At 41.6% G+C, this 19620-nt stretch overlaps 1 protein-coding gene across 5 annotated transcripts in view; it reads left to right on the top strand.

Annotated features, from left to right (window-relative positions):
• The first annotated feature begins 6113 nt into the window (after positions 1 to 6113).
• The window catches only part of gria4b (glutamate receptor, ionotropic, AMPA 4b), a 142579-nt gene continuing 129072 nt past the window's right edge, over positions 6114 to 19620 (top strand). For 4 of the 5 annotated variants that reach the window (XR_014624022.1, XM_084372707.1, XM_084372708.1 and 1 more), the window contains exons 1-2: positions 6114 to 6465; positions 12360 to 12518. Coding sequence is in view for 4 of the 5 variants with exons in the window: in XM_084372707.1 (XP_084228833.1) it covers positions 6375 to 6465; positions 12360 to 12518 (250 nt within the window). In the remaining variant the exon portion in view is untranslated. The remainder of the gene's footprint in view (positions 6466 to 12359; positions 12519 to 19620) is intronic. The other variant, XM_084372706.1, reaches the window with a different exon arrangement.

Raw genomic sequence — 19620 nt, 5'->3', positions numbered from 1 at the left:
ACAGAAAATGGACTTACAAAAACATCATCTTCATTTGTTTTGTTTCAGCTGAGGCTGATGCATCAGAGAGGAGGAGGAATAACAGGAAGTGATAGCTAATGAGAAATTAACCCAACTGCCAGAAAAGAAGTTAGCTAAGTACTTTTCCACAGACAAGTTAAAGCTTCACGTTTCTTTCTTCCCTCGTCACAGCGCTGTGTTTATGCTCTGGTTTGGTTTAGGCACAAAAACCACCTGGTTAGGGTTAGGAAAACATCATGGTTTGCCTTAAAATACCTGTTTCGGTCGCCACAAACAGGGCTGGAAATGTCCCGAGGTCTCCTTCATAACACCTGCTTCGATTGGCACAAACACGGCTGGAGATGGCCCAACTTTCTGTGAAAAATATTTTGCTTTGGTCGCCACAAACACAGCTGGAAGTATCCTGAGGCCTCCATCAAAATACCCAGTTTAGGCATCACAAACATCGCTTGAGATGGACAAACTTCCCAAGAAAAATAATTTCAGTTGTGGTCGTCACAACATCTGAGTTTCCTTAAAAATATCCACTGGAAATTGTCCAGTGGTGTCACGCAATGCATGCTCGACTGGCGGTTGTCTGTTTTTTAGCCTTGTTGCCGGTAACCATGATAAAAAATTATTCCTGGATCATTTCTGTTGGGTTTTCAAACATAAATAGAAACAGAAAAACGGCTGTGTATATGTAATGTGCATGACTTTATGCTTTGTGCGATTATGTAGTACAGGTGTGAATGTATGTGACAGGTGAAACCAGAAAGTTGAATGTATTTTTCTTTCAGTGACTTCACTGTGAGGTTGCCAGGTTTGATAGCATTGTTGACACTGCTGCACAAAATGGCTGTTATGATGGATAAAACTACATCTTTACATTCCTGTTTGTGTACAGATTAAACAAATCAGATACGATCTGTTAATTAGCGAGCTTTAGCGATGTTGGTAAGCTCTATTTAAAGCTCTGGACAGAGCCAGTCGAGCACCGCTGTAACACAGTCAGAGGCATCCAGCACCACGGTCAGCTCCACTCCCATGTTCACAGTCGGGTCCTGTAGAGTTTTTGTTCAGGCACCAAGTTCACCAAAAAGTACTCTGGTTAAAATCCCTGAAATGTGCTTGTTTTTACTGACTTGATGGCTGAAGTAAAAACAAAAAAGAAACACAATCCATTATATTTATTTTAATATAGAAATAGAATAGCAGCTCTTGGTTATAACACAGTGGAACACAGATTTACTGCATTATTCTATATTGTATACATTACCAGAAAAGAGTAGCAACTTGCTACTACATTTATGAAAAAAACAGACAATTTTAAGCCAGAATATTATCTTTTCTGAACCCTTATCAAGTGGTTTTTGTAACTAAAAATAAAGGATAACGTCACCAATTGTACAGGTCTTGGGGAGAACGTCTATGTGAACAAGTACTATATATCATTTTGTGGCTCCAGAGCATGTCATCTGATAAATTGCCTCCAGTGAGGGTAAAGTTGCATCGTGGGTAATGTTGGCACCAGATTTCATGCAGCTTCATCTGGAGCCACAAAAGTATTTATACTCCTTTTTTCACATACAAAGACCTGTAAACACGATTTAATGTGTAAATGTGGTGGAGTTACCCTTTAAAACAACGATTTGGTTCAATGTAAATACACGCAAGTGAGAAAATAAATGTGTATTTAAACACATAGGAAAGCAACAATGAACGACAACACACAAAGTCTACAATCCACTTAAAGTGAAAGCTGTCTGGTTTAATGGGTTTTGTGTTCAGGCAGCCTCGAGACAGAAATGTGAGAGATGTGCGCAGACGTTTGATATCCACTGGAGATGAACTGACGGGAGACAAACAACCTTGAGCTTTTTGCTCATCATCCTTAAGTGCTACAAAGTAAATATTTTCAAAGACGCATGATGCAAATTCCAAGAGCTGCAATTATGAGGCAACGATCTGCCAAACAGTCCACGGAGGACTCTTAGCTTTCTGCAGATTCAGTTTACAGTCAGAGATCCTTCCTGCGTTGTGGCAACTTGAATACAAACAAAACTGCAGAATTACATTGATAATGATTTTATGATAAAGCATTGGCAGACTGATGGGAGTTTTCACTGGAATCAAATCTGTTTCTCCAAACGTCAGCAGGATTTTCTCAAAGCGAGTGAATAAAGTGAATCTTTATTGATCTCTGAGGGGAAATCAGACCTCTGCAGCCACAAAATATAATTGGATACAGGAAAAAAAAAACATTAGCCTGGAGGTTAATTCTTGACCATAATCTCAACGCAAAGGCCCACTTTCAGCCGCCTCTCATGGTCTTCATCAGTGTTTGAGGACGTCAGCTGGACATTATGTAAGAAGCTAGTCTTTTACTGGAGTGTTGTCCAGAAGCGCAGAGAAGCTGAAACGTTCCCTCCTTTTGTGAATCGGAGTTGAATGACCTTTTAAACATCGGTATGATTTTCTGTGGCAAGGTTTTCATCTAATTGGATTGAAAGCGTTTAAGCTTCCATTAATATTATCAGAGGTAGCAGCTTTTTTCTGTCGAGTCATAGAACGATTTTTTTTTTTTCCTCAAGGATGAAGAGTGTGTGCTGAGATCCCTTTTGAACACAGTTTTCAGATTTTCGGCGTGCTTTACTTGCCCAGCAAAATCAACTTCCTGCGCTGCTTCTAGCAGGGTCTCACGCTTTTAATAAATCATTTTCAAGGAGGTCTGTACCTGAGGCTAATACAAACATCAAAATCAGCTGAACTTGAGCCGACTGGAGCTTCACCGTCTCCTGCGTCACCCCAAACAGACGATCTTACAGTTCACCTCAGCACACTTCTCTACACAGGGTGCAGACACAACTAAACTATTTCTCCTAGTCATGGATAATAATTGAAGTGATGCTACTGTCTAAAATAATGTTGATGAAAGTCTTTGCTCACCATACCATCAGCTTAAAGGAGTAGTGCAACATTTTGAGTGCCAGGCTACCTGTTTCCACTTGTTTTGCAGTCTTAATGCTAAGCTAAGCTAACCGTCTCCTGGCTCTAGCTTTATACTTTCATTCGGATGTGGTATTTCTGACACAGACATTTCTGTTATTCAGCCTGTTAGAAATGGGTTGGACAAAATATTATATAACAGATAGTACCCGTCTTCCATTATGATTGGCTGAGCCGCGTGGAATAAACACACCTGTGACTGCATTACATCAGTGTTACAATGCCAGAAATTGTCTCAAAATGTCAGGTTTTGTTGTTAATTTTGATTTCTCTTTGAAAGAGAAAGAAGAAGAGAGAAACTGCAGAGCTGGAAAAGCAAAGAGACTATGTGGTCCGTTCAACTTGGCCTATAAAGACGTGAAATAACATCCCGCCACGAAGAATAAACAAAATGAACTCACAAAATGTCAAGACAGGAAATAATTTTACATCTATTGTCTTCACTAAACAGAAAAATAAAGCCTTGCGTCGTGCCTAATTACCCCCCCTAGCTGTAAACCACGGCCTCTCGGGGCTTCTTGCTTTAGAAACAGCCGTCACAATAACACAATAGAGTTCAACAGCACCACACACTGCATCATCTCTAGTTTCTCCAAGAAGTAAACATGAAAACCTTCTTGAAGGGAGGATTTATTGCAGGATGGTTGTATTGGACTGCCTTAGTTTCACTCAGGTGTAATTTGTTGATTTGGAAGAAAAGTGAGTCTTCTTTTAAGATTAAAGACTTTAAAAAATGTGACCGTATCCTTTAAATGCACAGTGTCATTTCCACTACAGCAACCACCACTCTGATGAAAACCTATCTGACGTGACTCAGGTAGAAATGTTCACAGATGAGGTGATGTATTAAAGTTTAATCATCTCTCGTTTAGTCTCGTTTGCTTCGTTCCTTCCTCACTTTCTGAAAGAAGTTATAGGACTAAATGAAACTCACTGATTCCTCGAGTCAACTTGTGTTTGGGTCTCTGGGTTTGATCATTGTGAAGTACATAACTGAAGAAAACACAACAAAGGTCCAAAGAAATGTTGCATGTTATCTCTTTAAGTAGCCCTGGATGAGAATAATCTGTCTGCAGTTGAGTTTTCTCCGACTCAGCGTCTACTGGCCATTAGAGGAACTGCAGCTGAAGACACCTTCACATGGGCCTCCTTGCCACTAGGGGGCGCAGACAGAGGAGAGAAGTACATCGACTGCCTACATGAAATAATGTTCAACATACATTTTAGAATATTTTTAAAATGTATAATTAAACTTAAACTTTAGTTCATTGTTTATATATTTATTTATTCCTTGTTAGATATACTTTTCCTTTTAAATGCATGGCTAACCAACTGCATACGAATACCAAAATAAATAGACAAGCTAAAATATATACTTAATTAAAGAGCATAATAATAATCATGTGGCATTTAACTGTTAAGCTGCGCGGCCCACCCAATTCAAACACAGCTAAACAAACCAAGATAAGACCCGCAAGGTAAAATCAACAAACAAGCTAACAAACTAGCATGAACAAAGTTTTGCCAACTCACCAATAAAGTGTCACAGCAAACTCCAACAAAAACTGTATTTTCTTATTCCCAAATGTCCAGTAGATCCATTTCAGTAACATGTTGGGTCCAAAATAGCTTATATGCCCGCCCTAGAGCCTGCAACAGCCAATGAGTGGTCATGTTGACGTGGTCACTCTCTTCTTTCTCCTCCCTCCTGAGCCACTTACACGCCGGCCTCCAGATGACTGACGCATCATGTAGCCAATGAGATTTCAAATCAAGTAATATATAGTTTGTATCAGTTCTTAAAGGCCTACACTTGGAAATAATGCAAGTTTATGTAGTTTTAATGTGTTTTGCTCTCTGAATTGGATGTTTTTCCACCTAAACATCGCTCTTGTTTTTGACTATTTTATATGCTTAGAGTTAGGGAAATAGGGAAATAAAATGAGGTAGGAGCAGCGATATTTGGAAATTATGCAAGTTTATGTTTTATTTTAATCTGTTTTGCTCTTGAATTGGTTGGGTTTTTTTCACCTAAACCCTTGTTTTTGACTATTCCATATGCACAGAGTTAGTGTAAATAAGGAAATAAAGAACTGTAATGAATTTTTGCCCCTGATACTCTCAGGCAGGGGGGACTTTGAGGTCACAAAATGGCAATTTTTTTTGCCAGGTGTCTGAATATTTCCTTAAAAAAACATGTCTTAAGTGTTTAGTTTCAGCTATTTTGTGTGTTTAGCAAATATCAAAATGTGTGTGTGTGTGTAGGAGGGGGCCTGAAAAATATACCCTGCCCAGTGTAGTCTATCCATTTGATCCGGTCCTGCTTCTGATGACCCATAAAGACCTTTGACACTTCAGATAACCATTATTTCTGCTGTTTCCAATCATTTTCTCGTAGAAACACAAACACGATGCTGCAGGGAAGCTTACAAACAAAACAGATTGCATGTCCTTATTATATTTTTGTGTTGTAATTCCCACATTTAACAATATATCACACTGACCATTAAAGCTATAAATCATTGCTGTTGGGTTTATTAATGTATTCTTTGGGGCAGTGGTTGCATAGTACATATAACTGGGACCTAATGACACAAGGCAGCCTGCTATTAGGGTGAAAAATGACAGCACACAACTCAGTGTGGAGCCATTTTAATCCTGCAGGAGAGAAGTTCACACACAGGGAACTGGAGACTGCAGCTTGTTCATTATAATCTTATTAACTGGGGCAATTAAAGCATTTCATTGCACCTTTTTAAAAATGAGGCTGTGATGCAGAGAGAGCGATCTGTGATCGTTTGTCTCAGTCAGTCAGTCAGTCAGTCAGTGTGGGTTTTCACATCAGCACATCTGGAAGTTTTGGTGCGGGGACTTCGGTGCTGCTGAGCGGACTGACGGACTGACTGACGCCCCTCCTGCCTTCCTGCCCCGGCCGCTCGCTCGCTCGGGTAAAAAAGGCGCATGTGTGATGCGAGTTGAGCCGCATCCAGACGCACTGGCCGCCGCTGGCTGATGCTCTCTCCCCCCTCCTCCTCCTCCTCTTCCTCCTCCTCCTCCCCTCCTCCACCTCCTCATCTTGGTGGTGGTGGTGGTGTTGTGCGCAAAATCTCCAGCGCCGGACGGACGGACGCAGTTTGACGGTACAAACGAGCGGCGGCTCTGCGGGGAGATATCCAAGAGAATAATAAAAAGAAACAAAACAAGAAGCCATCCAAAAAGCAGACATGGATATTTAACGGGGCATTTGGCATTTTTTTCTCCTTTTCTCTCTTTGTTTTTTTTCCCTACCCCGTGATGTTGCTTTTGCCCCGGGGGTGTTAATTAAACCTGCTCGATGTCTCTCATCAGTTTATAACCGGAACAAAATGAGGATTTCTTCTGGCGACTGGTTTCTGTTGATATTCTCGGGCTTTTGGGGACTGGCAATGGGTGCTTTCCCGAGCAGCGTTCAGATCGGTGAGTGTGTGTGAGTGAGAGAGAGCCTCAGACATGAATCATGTGAATGAATGCGCTGTGGACGTCCTGTCTGCTGCCTCTGCTCTGCCATTTAACACCTCAGCACTCCTCAAAGTGCACATTTCTGCCTTCATTCTCGCCACATGCACGCTGCTGTTGATGCACGCTGAGCAAAACGCGCACACCTAACGCGCTTTGTATCTTGCAGGCTGGAGTGTGTATCCCGGTGCACTCCGCCACTGCAGCAGATCAGAGCAGCAAAGTGTGTGTGTGTGTGTGTGTATTCCCTATGCAGGCTGCCTGTGCATTGACTGCTGTTAACACTCTCGCAGACCCCGGTGTCGTCCTGCCGCTGCAATAAACCTCTGCCACGGTCCCCACAGGCCTGCCAGCTGCACTGTTTCCTCCTTTTTTCTTTTTTTTTTTCTCCTCCCAGTTTATTCAAACATTTCCCATCTTTGCATTCAGTGGGAGGAAAAAAAAAAAAAAAAAAATGATGGATTTGTGGTTTTCATTTCTCTGGCAGGCAAGATTGACTTGGTTGATTTAGAGGCATGGGGATGAAGAGAAGGGCAGACCGTGACCTCCAGTTGTTCATCATGGCAGCGCTCCTTAAAAAAAAATCAATTATCAGAAAAGCAGCAATGAACCGCGGAGGGTGTTAAAACCTCAGACTTTTCGTGGTCTGACCCTCCGCTGCACCCCGGCTTGTAGCGGAGTTGAGGCACATCAGAGCCGGTCAGGCTGATGAAAAATGACAAGCTGTTCAAATGATTCTCCTTGTCCTTTTATATCAACGTGATACTCGAGTTCCCCCAACCCCTCCAGGCAGGGGGCAGAGGTCAGGGTCTGTTACAGAACAGCACCCCTGAAACTGGGGACACTCGAGCTGGGCGGGGGTTTAAAACCTGCGTCTGTCCACTGCTGCTGTTTCACTCACAGTTTCCTGATATTTTTCCAAACCACTCCTCATTATGTTTTACATCCTTGATGTAATAATACCTTTCCCGTCTCAGCTCTGTAATTGCCCTTTTGGAGTGTAAAAATCTACAATGCACCAGTGTTTCCTCACCCGTCAGACTTCATTTAACACTTCTGAGCCGCCACCAAAAAAGCTCCACCAGCTCTCAGAGAGGGCAAACAGCTCTCCAATCAACACTCAGTCAGTCAGTTTCAAATAATTGCCACTGAAAATCAACACTTATTAGCAGAGGGAGATTTGCTGTGCGACACAGAAACACAAATACAGCCGTGGTGGCAAACATGCTCCAACAACTGCCACGGATTAAGTCTGACGGAGGCGATACATGTGAAGGTGGAGCCTGAGAATTACATTCATTCATTATATTCTCATTCATTTGCTCTGTGTCGCGGTGACTGCAGCCTGTCCCGGCATGCATCACATGGAGGGCACAGGGGACGTTCTTGACAGGAAGTCAATCCATCACATCCAACACACAAAAAACAAAACAAAAACAACAAAAGCCAGAATATTTGTGTCACACACAAAATCAAGAATCAAATTCAAATCCACCGTCGAAGCAAATCAGGAAAAATTGGGATTGAAAGCGACACTGAGGGACTTCTGTGAGGATTTCGAGGTTCTCCTTTAAGGCTCATGAAGCTTTTGTCACTTCTAATGAAGATCCTAACATCATCTGAGTAGCCTGGCTGTGTGGTGTGTGGTGTGTGTGGGTGTGTGGGTGTGTAAACTCTCTTAAGGCCGTGCCTCTTCACAGGTTTTTCACTGGGGTGAAACTGGTGTTGCCAGATTCACTGACACACGGAGACCCCATTTACACCTGTTATTAACATGTGAACTGTATCTGGATCCAGGTGCAGGTGAAACCTCTGAGTCCATCAGCTATCATCTGACACTGATTTAGCCTGTGGGGGTCAACAATCGATGTTTGGCCTGTGGATATTTGGAAATCTAAGACTTCCTCTTCCGTGTGTACGTCATTGTTTACTGTCTGTTTACTGATTATCCAAAAGAGAAATGCAGTTGAGAGAAGCGATGGCTAACATCTCTAAACAGACACTGTATGTGCCAACACGTCTTCACTCCCAGCTCGTCAAATACTGCAGCATGGTCAGTGTCTTTAAGCTTCTAACTACCTGCTGCCCTCGTATCAATTATGCATGTGAACAAATCTGCAGTCAGGTCAGCAATTATATATATGTCACAGCGCTGTACTAGTTCTCTGGTTAGGTTTAGGGACAAAAGCCACTTGGTTAGGTTTAGGAAAACTTCATGGTTTGGCTTAAAAGACCTGTTTCGGTTGCCAAATCAGCTGGAAATGTCTCCAGTAATAACACCACCACCGTCCTCTCCACCTCCTGCTGTGACAGATGGCTAATGAGCACATAATGTCAAACATTAACTGATAATATTATGTCCTGGTGACTGGGCTGTATTGTGACATTTTCTGATTTCTGGACTGTTATTAACGTTCTGAAAATGTCCTGTTTGGTTAGGTTTAGGCTGAAAAGTATGTGGTTAAGTTTAGTTAAAGATCAAACTTTGGGTTAAAGGTGTGATAGGTAAGAATTGGCCACCTGTTGACCTCAAACAAAAAGGGGACAGCATATCGGTTGTGTAACCGCCAATTGCTATGTAGCTGCCATTAGCTAGCTGTTCTGAATCAGAGATAAAACTGAGCCTAAACCAGAACGTAAGTTACGTGACGTCAGGTACCTAACCGATGATGCGTAATTCACTCCTGTTTTAGGGTATTGAACTGCGATACCTCTATGGTACTGACCGAATTGCCTCGAGGCTATCGATCTAACAGTGCTGGTGATTGGCTGTCTCGACCGGATCTCATTCAGGTGTAATTTGCACAGTGTGACCACAATCTCAGGAAAAAAAATCTTCCCAGTCTGTTGAAAGGTTTTCCTCTACCTACTGTCAAACAGCTACAGCCAACCTCTTCCTCTGCAAAGGAAAAATAATAAATAGAGCCCATGCAGCAGCACTGCTTCATAAGACTCTCGAGGGACCAATATGACGTGCAAGGTGAGGGTCACGTGTCCAAGCTAGCAGTGTCCTATGAAGCTTCTCCAGTGGCTTTCAATGCTTTCCTACGGTTAAAACGTTAGCTTGGTCAGCAATGCTATCCAAAAGTAGCCTACAGAAACCATCGGCGGTGTCCATATGTGTGTTAATGTGACCCTCACCTCGCTCATCTTAGCAGCCTCTCGAAAGTATCCTGCATTTCTTCCCTTGACATGTCGGCCAGTCCTGCCTGCATAATCTGCATACAGAGATCTGATCACAGTGCAAGCAGAACTGAGATAACAGGAACGATTGTGCCACCAGGTGTAAAAATTCAAAGGCCTGTGATCCAGATGTTTTCATCCAGATAACATGTACCAGCTGGAAATTAGGTCAAAAACAAACAGGCTCTTTGGGGCCACGAGAGCCGTGTTTTTGGCAAACCATATGGCATTTATGAAACTTCAAAGTCTTGAAGCCCCGACAGTGTTTACTGTTGTACTGAATCTCATTTTGTGTAACATCCACCAGAAGCTGAATGAGCGAGATTTAGGTCAAAGCTTGTTTTGTTTAACGTTGAAGATAAGTTTTCAAATAAGTAACGTGTAAAGGGCATTCCTGCTGATCAAAATGTTCACACCATTTATGTTTTGTAAATCAGGAATTGACACCTCCAGAGAGCATTTGTGAGTCAATGGGACGCGAAGCCATCACAGCTGAAAGTATCTGAAATTCATAGCAGCCCCCAGTTATGCAAAAAGACGGAAGAGGATTTACATGCGTGGGCGTCATGAAGGAGTAAAATATTCTAAAGTTTACCTTCTAAAGAGGTCAGCCATGAAAGAACACACTGACATTTTGCTTTAAATGACATTTATACTGTCGCATCCTAAGAAATACAGCCTGAAGTTAGACTTTCAAATGTGAAACAAACTGCTTCTGACCTGAAACGCCGCTGACATTTGCGCAACCATAAACAGCGTCGACAGGATCTCCATATGTGAAGAAGGCGAGGCTCTGATTCTGAGCTGGTCTTGCGTGAAAAGCTGATAGAAAAGCAGTGTTGATCCGGGAGGATATCTGGTGGATAATATATCACCTTTCTGCTTGCATTAGTATGAAACAAAGGTGATTTACATGCTAATCAGACTGCATCCTACAGTACACTCTCACAGAGGCTAGTAGAGCTTAAAGAGTTGCTTTACTGTTGGATTAACTTTTGATTGTCAGCAGTAGGGTATCGGGAAAGTGATTTACCAGAACAATATTGGCCTTTTATTACATCTCATATACTGTCCAGTTGTCCAGTTGTGTCCACCTCTAATATGATAGAGGTTGCTCTCTGACCACAGCTGCTAAGGGACTCCATTCAAAGCTTTTACCAAAATTTTATCTGGGTTTAAACCACCATTTTGAGGTTGTCCTCACATGAAAAGGAGCAGGTGTTTATTCACATGACGAATATGACCTATGTATGTTAACCAGACAAGGACCTTTGTTTCCTGTAGCCATAGCCAGAAAGTTATTTTCTTAAACGTAGCAATGACGTTTTTTTAACCTAAACCTTGTGTTTTTCTTTAACCGTAACCATAACCGAGTAGATTTTAGCCACACTGGCAGCATGGGTGCACCAGTTTGGTCCAGGCTGAAATATCTCAGTACCTGTTCGATGGCTTGGCATGAACTTTAGTGCAGATATTCATGGTCCTGACTTTACCTTGGGAGCCAGATGTAGGTCAAAGTTTTCATGTTTTAAGTGAATGTCTTGACACCTGCCAGGTGGATTGGCACAGCGTTTGGTTCAGACATTCATTATTCCCAGAGGATGTATCCTACTGACTTTGATCACCTGACTTTTCTGCTCTCTTGGGGATCTGATGTGATCAGACAGGTCCAAAACACTTCTGCTGAAGATCCAGAATTGAAGTTTTGGTGACATCTTTCTAATGTTCACTGTCGAGGTCCAATTGACATTTTTTGGAAGGTTCAAAATGAAAATGACATCCATGAACACCCAAGACAAGTTGCAGTCAGATGCTCAGATACTAAACCGGTTGTTGCACATAATAATAAGTGGTTGTATGAGGAGGAGAGATCTGAAACCTCTGACATATCAGATCAGAAAATGCTGATGGAGATTATGTTTGGAGACAATAACAATCAGCACCTTTTATTCCTTGGTTTGTGGTCTTATTGCCAACATTAGTGCAATTTTACTTCTCCGATCAGGACCCTTGAGGAGGCTCCAGATGTTTATTGATATATATTTTGTTGAGTTGTGTACTTTATGCACATTATCCCAAATGTTTCCAAAGATGTTCAAACCCTGAGAAGTTTAAGTGACTAAACTAACAATACAACTTTACATTTTATATTTTCTCCCCGGTGAACATTTCTTGCCTGAGTCACGTCAGATAGAGTTTCATCAGCAGTGGTGGTTGTTAAAAACGAAAACAGCAACTCCCATGATCCCACACGACTATTTTACAACATCATAAAACTACATCTTTGTTTTCATTGTTTTGATTGAGAGACCCTCAGAGGCAGACATTACATACTGTTAGTTTAAGTTTGAGTTCCTCCGTCTTACTATTTTACCAGCATGACCAATAAATATGGAGGTGTGTGTGTGGCCCCCATGTCATAAAAGTCTGTCTTTCTTAATAAACTAGTGTTTCACACTGGCTCTTAAAATCTAATTTGTAGTCAAACTGGTGAAAATCTGCAGATGATGACATTGTTTTAGTAGTTTTCTGCCTTCATTTCACTTCATGTCTCTGTGCTTGTCAGCTATAATTAAACTGTCTGCAGTAAGATTGTGGATTATTCTCCAGTGCTTCCTTTTTTCTTTTTTTTTCTTCTTACATTGTCATGTGTTTCTTTCCCTTCTGTTCAGGCGGTCTGTTCATCAGAAACACTGATCAGGAGTACACTGCCTTTCGTTTGGCAATCTTCCTGCACAACACCAGCCCGAACGCCTCGGAAGCCCCGTTCAACCTGGTGCCTCACGTGGACAACATCGAGACGGCCAACAGCTTCGCCGTCACCAACGCCTGTAAGTCACTCGAATGGCTTTGTGTTGTGTTTGTGCATTGTGGGGGTTTATTATCGCACTAAAACAGGAAAGTGAGGCTTCCTGGACAGCAAAGTGTGTGAAATGTGAGGTAATGTGAGGACTCGCCTTACCAAGATTTCTGGACGATATTGGCTTTTTATTAAAGGATAAGTCAGTTTTATAACGACTGTGCTCTTAATTTCACCATTAATCCTTTCTGTGACAATAACATTGTACTCACCAAGTTAAAGAAATAGTGTAGTGAGGAGCTGGAGATAGGATTTAGACTGTCATTATTGGAGGCCTTTGTTCAGTCGAGTAAAGTTTTGATAATAACTGAGAAGTTAGAGATTTTTTTAAGCTTTGTTGCTGTTCCTGGATCATCATAATCAATGTTGCTTAGGGACCGTCATTGCAACTGACCAATCAATTTTTTGTAAAGTCATAGCTAAGTGACTCGGGGAAAGAGACCGGAAATGGAAATGGAATGGAAGAAGTTGTTTTTCGAAAATACGTCCATGTTTTCCTAAACCTAACCAAGTATTTTAGTTCCCTTAACGTAACAAAGTATTTTAGTTCCCTAAACCTAGTCAAGTATTTTAGTTCCCTTTAACGTAACCAAGTATTTTAGTTCCCTAAACCTAGTCAAGTATTTTAGTTCCCTTAACGTAACCAAGTATTTTAGTTCCCTTAACTTAACCAAATATTTTAGTTCCCTTAACTTAACCAAGTATTAAGTTCCCTAAACTTAACCATTTTTTTAGTTCCTTAAATCTAACTGGGTATTTTAGTTCCCTTAAGTTAACTAAGTATTTAGTTCCCTTAACATTTACAAATGTGGAAACACAGTCTCAAACAGTGATCTCTGGCTTGGCAGCAAATCATGAGCGTATCCGTGGTTCCTTAGAAATGAAAAATGCCAACATTGCACTCTGGTGACTTGGCTGTGTTCAATCTACTTTACTATCCTGACTGAAGTGTTTCAATAACTGGCTAAACTTCTGGCTTGTTTACAACCTCTCTGATCCTCAGACTGCTTGTGTGTGTTCCCCCGCTGGACCTATATTATTTTTATTTGCTAATTTGCAGTGCTGCCAGATCCCAGCAATAATTTTGGTGAGTACAATGTTATCATAATGGATATGCATCATCCAAAGACCCAAGGTGCAATAAACTGGCATCATCTTTTCGAAAGGTGGATTCTCTCCGGCTCTATCGAGATGAAAAAGTACATCATTGTTATTATGAGTAACAGCAGTTGCAGAAGTTAGAGCAATGATAGAATAAGGTAATAATATGATATGAATGACATCATTTCAAATGAGAATGGTGCAAATGTTGTGACACTTTTTTAGGGTTTTCTTTCAGTTCAGTTTCAGTTCATTTGTGTGTGAATATACATGTACGTGTGTGTGATGATGTGGCAGTACAGCTATGTCTGTGAGTGTCTGCTGGTTCACATCTGATCTGAGCAAAGCTACGCACGCTGAAGGGGACAGCAGCTGTAAACACACAAACAACAATCACACACTCTGCCGTGATATGCTAACAGTAGTAGGCAGTGATTTTTTTACTGCGGATCCCGGGGGAAACGTCCTCTTTCTTTCCTTCTGTGTGTGTGTGTCTGTGTGTGTGTAGGTGTGTGTAAAAGTGTGTGTGTTGCAGGGTGTGGGGGCTCTCACAGAGACCATAAAACAACGCAGCCTGATGTCTTCTACTATCTATGGTGTGATCTGGTGTTAGAAAAATCAATAGCTAAATTAAGCAGAGAATGGAGTGCTGTTATGTTTCTTTGGTAATCGAGGGGGTGTTGTGTGTGTGTGTGTGTGTGTGTGTGTGTGTGTGTGTGTGTGTGTGTGTGTGTGTGTGTGTGTGTGTGTGTGTGTGTGTGTGTGTGTGTGTGTGTTATGGCCAGAGAAAGATTGCAGAAATGTTCTCATTTCGTGATCAGTCTAGAAGAGCAAGTAGCCGTTTTTTTTTAAATGAAGTCTTGGGGTATTACTCCTTCTTCCAAACTCCCATTTTGGTAAATTATCACCATTTAATGAATGCCGAATTCGCTATTAGCAGTTCCCTTTTCCGATGTACCCATAGATGTACAGACAGCTAAAGCTGGATTACTTGGATGCTGAAGAAAACTTTAAAATGGGACGATTCTCAAGCAAGTTCTGTTGTAGTAGGGCTATAAGGAGCATCTTTTCCCCTATTTTCTAAGCAGATTTGTGAATGTTTAAATAGACACAGGCACCAAATAAATCTTCAGAAAGTAACTCACACTGAATCTAAAAATATGTGTATCATGTCTGTGTGTTCAGATTTCACTAAGTTATGACTCATGTCTCCCATGTAGCCTATATTTGCTCTTCATTGGAAACCTTGAAACCATGCTGATGTATGCATTCATTGAATTGCACCAATACAGCTGGAAGGTTTTACCTACTGGTGACCTCTAAGATTAAATTACACTAGGTGAAGCTGTGTTGGTCTCTGTGGACAAATGAGCAGCAGATAGCAAATAGAAAAACAAGTTGGAAGCACAAAAATAGAAAATAAAATGAGCAATAAAAACAATTAGCACCATTAAAAGCGTGCCGAATTAGCTATTAGCACTTACTGTTTGCAGTGTTACCATGGTTGTACAGAAAACCATCACCAGATTACTTTGATACGAGATAAAATGTAAAAACGGGATGATTCCAAGGCAAGTTCTGCTACAGTATATTGTTAGTGCTTTCAAGAGTGCCGTTTCTAAGCGGATTCATAGTTGTTTGGATGGACACAGACACTGGATATGATGATATCCTCAGAGTGTTACTCACAATGAATCTAAGAATATAAGTAACAAAAGTAAGGTTTTGCCTATTAATGACCTCTAAAATGAAATTACAGCAGATGAAGCTGTGTTGGTCTCTGTGGACAGATGAGCCGCAGATAGAAAGATGCGAAAGTAGGTTATGAGCACAAGAATAGAATTCAAGACGAACAATTAAAACAATTTTCAGGGTGATATGTGTTGTATATATGCACGCACAAACAAACAGCTGACGGTTGCAGTATATAAAAAGTGGTCTGTGGGAACAAGCATGAATATTAATGGGGTCTGAGTTTTTAAAGTACTTACATACAGTGTGTTTGCTTATTTAAAGGAAGCCTCTACATAATGATCTAGATCCAAACTACTACTAAGTGCTTGAGAATTTTTTATGAGCTGCTCGAAACACAACATTTGCATAAAAGCAGCGTCTCTGTAAAAAAAAAGAGCCCAGGGTTGCAGAACATGAAACATCTTTATTTCAATAATCCTTTTGCTTGTATTTCACTTGCAAGGTTACACCATCCTCGAAACAGGCTTTTTTGTGCTCGCCCGGTCAATACAGACGCTGAAATGAGGCGGTGAGACAGCAAACGACTGTCAGAGGAGCTCTCCGTGACCGCAGAGCAGCGGCTGTCCTGCAGTGGAGGCATGGGTGGCTCTAAACTGTATATTTTCCAGGAACAGAAGAAAACTATGGGATTTTTCACCTCTCGTCTAATGGCTGCACAGTCACAGGAAGTGAGTCTGCAACGCATTGATTGGCCAAGCCAAATCAGAGCAGAATTACATGAGCCAATCAATGGCTCTGATAGCTCAGGGCCAGCGGGGAATCTGAGATCGAACCGCATCGCTTGTTTTCACCCCCTCGTTTTGCATTTCACAGTGTCTTTATCCCCCTCTTTTTTCCTTTTTTGCTCCACGGACCCTTTTTTCGCTCCATTGTCAGCGGCCCTGAGATAATGGTTATGAATAGGCAGTGTTAGCATGTGACGTTTAAGGGCATAGCGTACATTTGGGAAGGGGAGATGAGAGAAGGAGCTAATTTGTGAAGAGAGATTAGGCCATTCAGCGGCTCGGCGTGCTGCTGTCAGGGAGGCTGATGGGAATAATTGGTGGGAGGACGGGGACAAATGTTGTTGTATGTTCCCATTGTCATTGATAATAATTCAGTGGACCAAGACACTCGGATAGATTCTGTTTCATGTGTTTGATTCACTGTAAAGTCACAGCGGGGTTGCTGGCATTGTACTCTGATTTAAAACTTTGTTTTGTTGCTTATCTCATAACTTTCAAAGGTCTTATTGCAGTGTAATGTTTCAGTATCAAGTTAATTGTGACACCCTGGTGTAATTACTTTGAACAAATGAGGGCTGGACGAGACGTTTGTTATTCTCTCCGTCGCAGCGGTGGTACTGAGGATCTCCCACAGGCTCAGAATTTATACATGGTTCTCAACTCTGTGGGGGAAAATTGGGCTTCTGCCAGCAAATGGATATTTTAAGATACTTACATGCAATAATTTATATAATTTATAAGACAGTAACTAACACTACGACAGTGTGTGTTCGAGCAACAGATTTTGCTCATTTTTTTAAAGGATCCTGTTGTGTTAAACAAGCTCGGAGCCGCTGTGCGTAGAAATATCATTTGAATATAGAAAGGCTGATATCCAAAATCCAAAATTGCAAAGAAGCTGCACATTTTTTATAAAGGTAAAATGTGAGAAATCAGTGTTATAATGAAGTATTGTAGTGCTGCAGAGATGTCTTGTTCAGAAAGAAAACATAGAGCCCCAAAATGTCGCTTTAACAGTTTCCATACATAGTTTTGACTTAATCGTCCACCTTAATGCAGCGCGCTGTCTTGTCTTTCTCTCTCCTGGCAGTACGTTTTTTTTAAAGTCGACCCAAAAAACGCACCTCGTGTTGTGGATTTCTATCGTAAGTGTCGTAAGTGTGTGTGAGCCGCACGTGGAGGAAGCTTGTTGATGTATGTAGCCGATCAAAACCAACGACATCTCAACAACCAGTGCACCTACAAGTCTGTACAAAGCGATGGCATACTGTTAGCAGGCCTACATTAAATAGGAGAGGTCGCATACCAATCAATCAGTGTGTTTACAGGAGGGATGTTACAGTTAACCAGAGAGCATCTCTCTGCAGAGCATGTGTGATTGACAGTAGATGGGAGGTGAACAGTGAGGTCAGATTGTTCACTAGTTAATCAATCGTGGATGGCGACGATCTCTCGCACAGAAAAAAATAAAAGTATAAAATGCGTCAATGGGTCGCCAAGCATACTTTGGTGGCTGTTAATAAACCTGGGCTGACCGCCCAAGTGAACTATACGTGTGTGAAACACTGGAAATATTGCACTTATGTTCGTTTCATTATTTAATGTGAGGAATGTTACAGTCCGCTGGTCTGGTTTTGTCTGCGGCTATCCTTCGTCTCTCCAGTGGATGCTTGAGTGACAAATATTCTCTGTGTACATCATGACTTATTCACTAGGGATGCTTCCGCTGCACATTTGTGCATTTTGTTTTTTGTGATCCGCCAACTCTGCCACCTCAGCCAAGCAGAAAATTTGTTTTTTGTTTGGTATTCGGGCTATTCGAGGTTTTGAAATATTGCTTTTTTGATTGCAGCGCAGGGGTTTCTGGTGTCATTTTCAAGTTCTAGAAAGAGTAATCTTAAAGGATAAACCTGATGATATTCGAAATATCGTCTTGTTGTTAACAAATCCATGAAAAGACCGAAACCAACAATGAACTCATCCTATTAACAGTAGCTAAAGCCTCGATGCTTTATCTTATTGTTCCATAGAGCTCCATCAATGAGTCACACTGTTGCGCTGGGTAACATTCATCACCACGAACACGCACACGGTGTCGTTTATTTTGAGTCGATCCCAGTAGAATCACACGAAAGCACCAAATGTTCATTAATCCTCTGCTGAAAATTAACCCCCCAAAAACTCACTGCTTAGTCCTGTTTATTCCTAAACGCCTCTGCTGCCCAGCTGTTGGAGGAAATTACTCAAACGAACGTATGTGTCGAGGCGTTTTCAAAGATTTACGTCTTCAGTGAGAAGAAGAAAAGACACAATGTTCCTCTTGCAACTGAAAGGTTGGATTCCCATAATGAGAAAGGAACTATAATTGGTCTCCGTCCGTCCATTAGGTTTCATTGGATTGATTTTTCTGCACACAGTGTCTCAGACTTTGTGATGAAGTGAAAAGCTGCATCTTATTGCTGCATTTCCAACGAGGACATCAGGTCACAGCAGTGACACAGTTGCTGCTGACGGGCCTTGAGGAACATCAGTTTAAATGTGGCCTCATGTCACCTACGAATGCTGCGTGATGCATCGCTTACATTAGACTGCGGTGAGGCTCAGCCGTGACTTCTCAAGATGACGCATGCACGAGCGCTGTTATTAAGACAGAAAACCCCCGCTTTCACATGTGTGGAAGTAAAATGCCAAAACAACAGACTGCCTGGTTTATTATGAAACGCTGAGCCAGCAGGATGGCTCTCTGCCCTCCTCTCAAGGTGTCATTGTTGGTGGTTCAGGACAGTCAGAGTGAGTGTTGGAGAGTCCTTGAACTTGAGTCGTCCCTTGGATGTGAGCACATCTCTCAAGGGAATTCAGACTGAAAGTCAACAAGAACATCCAGGTGTTTCTGTGTACCAGCAGTGACATTTCTCTGAATAAGAGGAGAAATTTGAGTGCGATGCTCGAGGACTCGGGATATCCCGTCTATTTTCAGCACAACAGATAATACACTTGAGAAAAATACCTCACTGAGGAGATTTCACCTCAACAATCCCTTGCAGGATAATTCTCTAATCTCAGATTCTCCACGTTGAAGTGGAATGAAAATCAAGAGAATACGTGATGGGAATAATTGGAAAAAGAAGTCTTCTTTGTTGGTGGCAGACTGGGACTGTAGTCAACCCGTCGGATTTGTGACAGGTGTCGGAGTTTTCTTTTTGTTTTCAACCCAAACGCCAGAATAAATGTTGCAACTTCACATTTGGTTAGGTTCAGTTTTCCATTTCCTGCGTTCACTCTGGTCAGGTTTAGGCACAAAAAACACTTGGCTTAAAATGCCTGTCTTGGTCCCGAGGTCTCCTTAAAAAAGCCCAGTTCTCCTGCAATAAACGCGGCCGAAGCTCACCAGACTTCCTTTGAAAAATATCCGATTTTGGTTCCTTAAAGGAATACATCACATTTTTAACATCATAATATAACTGTGATAAAAAGCCCAGAGTCCCAACTGAT

This window comes from Pagrus pagrus (assembly GCF_965226575.1).
Source record: "Pagrus pagrus genome assembly, chromosome: 14".
Taxonomy (NCBI): Eukaryota; Metazoa; Chordata; class Actinopteri; order Spariformes; family Sparidae; genus Pagrus; species Pagrus pagrus.
Note: the sequence above shows the minus strand (reverse complement) of the source record. Positions and strands in the feature narration are given on the sequence as shown.